This window comes from Muscardinus avellanarius, assembly GCF_963383645.1.
Source record: "Muscardinus avellanarius genome assembly, chromosome: 11".
Taxonomy (NCBI): Eukaryota; Metazoa; Chordata; class Mammalia; order Rodentia; family Gliridae; genus Muscardinus; species Muscardinus avellanarius.
The window spans coordinates 28,875,449-28,879,325 of NC_137797.1; the positions used below are offsets into that span (position 1 = coordinate 28,875,449).

At 48.6% G+C, this 3,877-nt stretch overlaps 1 protein-coding gene across 1 annotated transcript; it reads right to left on the reverse strand.

Moving 5' to 3' along the window:
- Positions 1-1,045: 1,045 nt before the first annotated feature.
- Positions 1,046-3,480, reverse strand: SOCS2 (suppressor of cytokine signaling 2; the record flags this gene model as incomplete). Its single annotated transcript, XM_080705074.1, has 2 exons — positions 1,046-1,503; positions 3,342-3,480. 2 exons carry the CDS (start codon positions 3,478-3,480, stop codon positions 1,046-1,048), a joined length of 597 nt encoding a protein of 198 aa, XP_080561200.1.
- Positions 3,481-3,877: the final 397 nt, after the last annotated feature.

A 3,877-nucleotide genomic window follows, 5' to 3' on the forward strand; every position in this document is an offset into this window, starting at 1 on the left:
AAAGGCAGGGTTTTTTTTATTTAATACATTCTAATCAAATAGTAACAGCAGTAAATAAACACTTTGAAAAACAGGCAGGTATCCCCCTATATCTGGAAGAAAATTAAGTCAAAATATTCTACACGGTAGAAGGGAGACAGCTGCTGATGTCCAGGGTTAGACAATTCAAGGACAACTTGGAAAGTTCTAAAGCCATTTCCAAAAAAATCAATGGCCACAGGTTGGGGCACAGTTACTTCAAAGGGTAAAATATCTATATATCTACATTGGCTTTTATTAACAGGGATTGAGTTTGCACCTGTATAGCATGACATTCTTGTCTTTAGCCTTAAAGAAAAAGGAAAAGAGGACGTCTTTTCCATTTGCACCAGTTTGAAATATTTCTGAAATAAGGCTCCCTTAAAACGGATTACTACAGTACTCATTCACAGGAGAGAGTTCATACCTGTAGTAAAAAGACAAATACAGGATTTCATGGTCACTGTTTTTGGTTGATTTGGTTAATTGCATAAAATGAGGGCTAGACACTCACAAGCAGGATCTGTTTGACAAAATTCCTACACAGATCAGAACGCAACGTGTAAAATGTCCTAAAACACACCGACCGCCAGGCACCTGCAGCGGTGGCCTGTATGATCATCTTGGTTCCTTTGCTTCTTCAGTACTCCACCTGGGGCTCCTGACTACTGGCGCTTGGACCTTAGACCTAGTGCAGAAGGACTTCAGAAAGACCAGGCATTCTAATCAAATGCCTCCTCAGCCTCTGGCTGGGGCATTTGATCTTTAATTTAAAAGGATCTACTGGTCTTGGTTAGCCTTAAGAAAGGAAGCATCACTCAGGTAAAAAAAAAAAAGAAAAGTCTAGGGGAACTTTAAATACCTAGCTACTACCTCTTGACGCACTTAAATTAAGAATGACTTCAGCTGTTCTTAGAAAGAATTCTGCGCAGTTAGCATCATCCAGACGTTCAAGTTTTGGTTCTCTTTGACATAGCTGCATTCGGAGATATTCTATATGGAGGATGTTTTAGAAAAAGAGAAACACTTATACCTGGAACTTATACTCTTCCAAGTAATCTTTTAGTCTCGTTGGTAAAGGCAGTCCCCAAATGGTACCGGTACATTTGTTAATGGTGAGTCGACAGAGGTGCTGCAGAGATGGCGCCGTGGTGTAGAGCGGTTTTGTCAGGTAAAGGTGAACAGTCCCATTCCGGGGGGCTTCGGGGCCCGTCCGCTTATCTTTGCACATCTGAACATAGTAATCGATCAGATGGACCACACTGTCAAACTGTTTAAGCTTGGACTTGACACATATGATAGAATCCAATCTGAATTTCCCATCCTGGTACTCGATTCGCAGATTAGTTGGTCCAGCTGATGTTTTAACAGATATTGTTAGTAGGTAGTCTGAATGCGAACTATCTCTAATCAAGAAAGTTCCTTCTGGCGCCTCTTTTAATTTCTCTTTGGCTTCATTAACAGTCATACTTCCCCAGTACCATCCTGGGGTTTTTGTTCAAAAAGAAAAAGAAGAGAGGATAAAATAGTTATTATAAGAATTTTTAGAATAAGGCATGTATTTGCCAGTAATTTTTCTGGCTTTCAAAAAAAAAAAAAAATTGTGTGTGAGTGAAAGTTTACCAGGAGCTACCACAAATACTTTTGGTAGGAATTTAATGAAAATTTGAGTCCTTTGTATTTCATGAACAAAAACTGTGAGCCAGTTCTCATTCTTTCTTCCTTTCTTTTCTTTGTTTTTAAAATAACTTTCTGTAGCTCTTCTTTAAACTATGTTAAGAGTTTCTTCTAATGAGCCGAAAGAACATTTGCACTGGCTGACAAAATATCAGGGTTTTAGAACTGCTTAACTGAAACAAGGATTAACTACTTAGAAATAAACTTCAAGTTAGAATTAAAAGCCTTATCTTTTTTTAAAAAAAAATGTAAAAAAAGGAAAACCCAATCCAGTCATTTCAATAGAATAAAAACAGAAGTTAAGTTTTTGTTTGTTTGGGTTTTTTTCTTTTTTTCTTTTTCTAGGTACTGGGGATAGAACCCAGGAGCATTTTTACCTCTGAGCTACACCCCCAGCCCTATTGTTTATTTTGAATCAGGGTGTCAAAATAAGAGGGCCTCACTAAGTAGCTGAGGCTGGCCCCATCTCAGATCCTCCTTTCTTAGCCTCCCAAGTACTTGGGATTACAAGCGCTCGCCACCAGGCCGGGCTTCAGAAGTAAGTTATTTGGATGGTTGCGCTCCCCTACCCACTCCCCGGAAAAATCTAAGGGCTGTGTCTCTTGGTCAACGCCCTAGGAAGCGCAGCTATTTATATACTTAAAAGTACAGCTCTCCGTGCAATAGCTTTTGTTTGCTGCTTTGAAGACACCTACCTCCGCAACTAGGAAGAAATGGTACGCCCCAACTGATAATCAGTACTTCCAGTTTATAATCTCTGCTAACCTTTTGGACTCTGCCCCGATTCAAACTTTTTAATCACAACCGCCGGTGGCATATTCTCCCTTCCATCTCCTTAGCCATCTTTCCGGCCCATCCGTTTTTTAAAAACGACTCAAAGACATTCTGCATTTAAGAAGCTCGAAAATCGTGCTCCCCCGACCCCCGCCAATTTTTTATTTTTTTATTTTAACCAAGACAGTTGCAATCGGCAGGTCTCTCGAGCTGCAGGAAAGCCTGGGGCCCGCAGGGAAGGACCGGAACACCCAGCGAGGGAACTTTCCCCTCTCCCTCCTCCTATTGCTCCCAAAACTTCAACTTTGCCTCAAACACAAGCTTGTAGGATCCTGATTTTGAAAGCCTGAGATCATTCGCCATATCATAGTTCTTTTTAAAAAATCCCTTCTTTTAGAAGCCGAGGGACGACCGACCGTGAGCCGCGCACAGCGCCCAGCTGCCCGCGGGGCCACCCAGACCCCGCGCGGGACCCCGGGCTGGGCGGCGGGGTCCGGGGCTGCAGAGGGCGCAGCGCCCCCTCGCCGCCCTCGCACAGGGCGCAAAGGGAGCTCGGGCGCGTTCTCCAGCCTGGGTTCGAGCCCGAGCGCCCGCTGCGGGGCAGCTGCAGAAAACGGTGGAGGTGCCAGCGCGCCCAAAGAAGACTTCCCAGGAGCCCTGCTCGCGCCCGGCCTCCCCAGGCCAGAGTCCCGGGAGAGCCGCTTTCCTTTTGCCTTCCCAAGGATCCGGGGCCGGGCGGGCGAGCATCCCCCTCCGCGGTCCCGGGTCCCGTTTCCATCCCATCCTCGGCTCCCCACCTCCGTCGCAGCCCCGGGCCTCGCCCTGGGGGAGGCGCCCCTCCCTCCCAGGCGTCGCGGCCCCCCGCTCCGTACCTGTTTGACTGAGCTCCCGCAGGGCCTTCGCCAGACGCGCCGCCTCGGGGGACGGCTCCTCGGCCGACCCCGCGGTCCCCCACTGGCTCCGCGTCCTTTCCGCGCCATTCCCGGAGGGCTCGAGGCACCGCAGGGTCATGGGAGAAGGGTCCCCGCGGCAGAGACAGGTGGCCGCCCGAGCTGGGGTCACAGAGGGGCTCGCGTCCTTCCTGGAAGTCAGAGGGAACTAACTCCCAAACGCGTCCTTGCGGGGTGTCTGAAATGGTGGCGGAGGGGGAGGGGAGCTGCCAACTCTTTCTCCCCAAGTCCCGGCCGAAGGATGGTAAAGTCTCTCGCAGACGCGGTCACCCACAGATCGCCTGCGAAGAGAAAGTGGGGCGGGGGTGGGTCGGACTGAGCTGGACCCCTGGGGTGGGGGCGGGGGTGGGCGAAACAGGGGACGTGGAAAAACCCCGCAGCCTCCTCCGCCCCTGCGCTCCTGCGGCACTGAACCCCAAGCATCCAGTTACCGTCCTGGCCCAGCTCGGGAGAAAAGA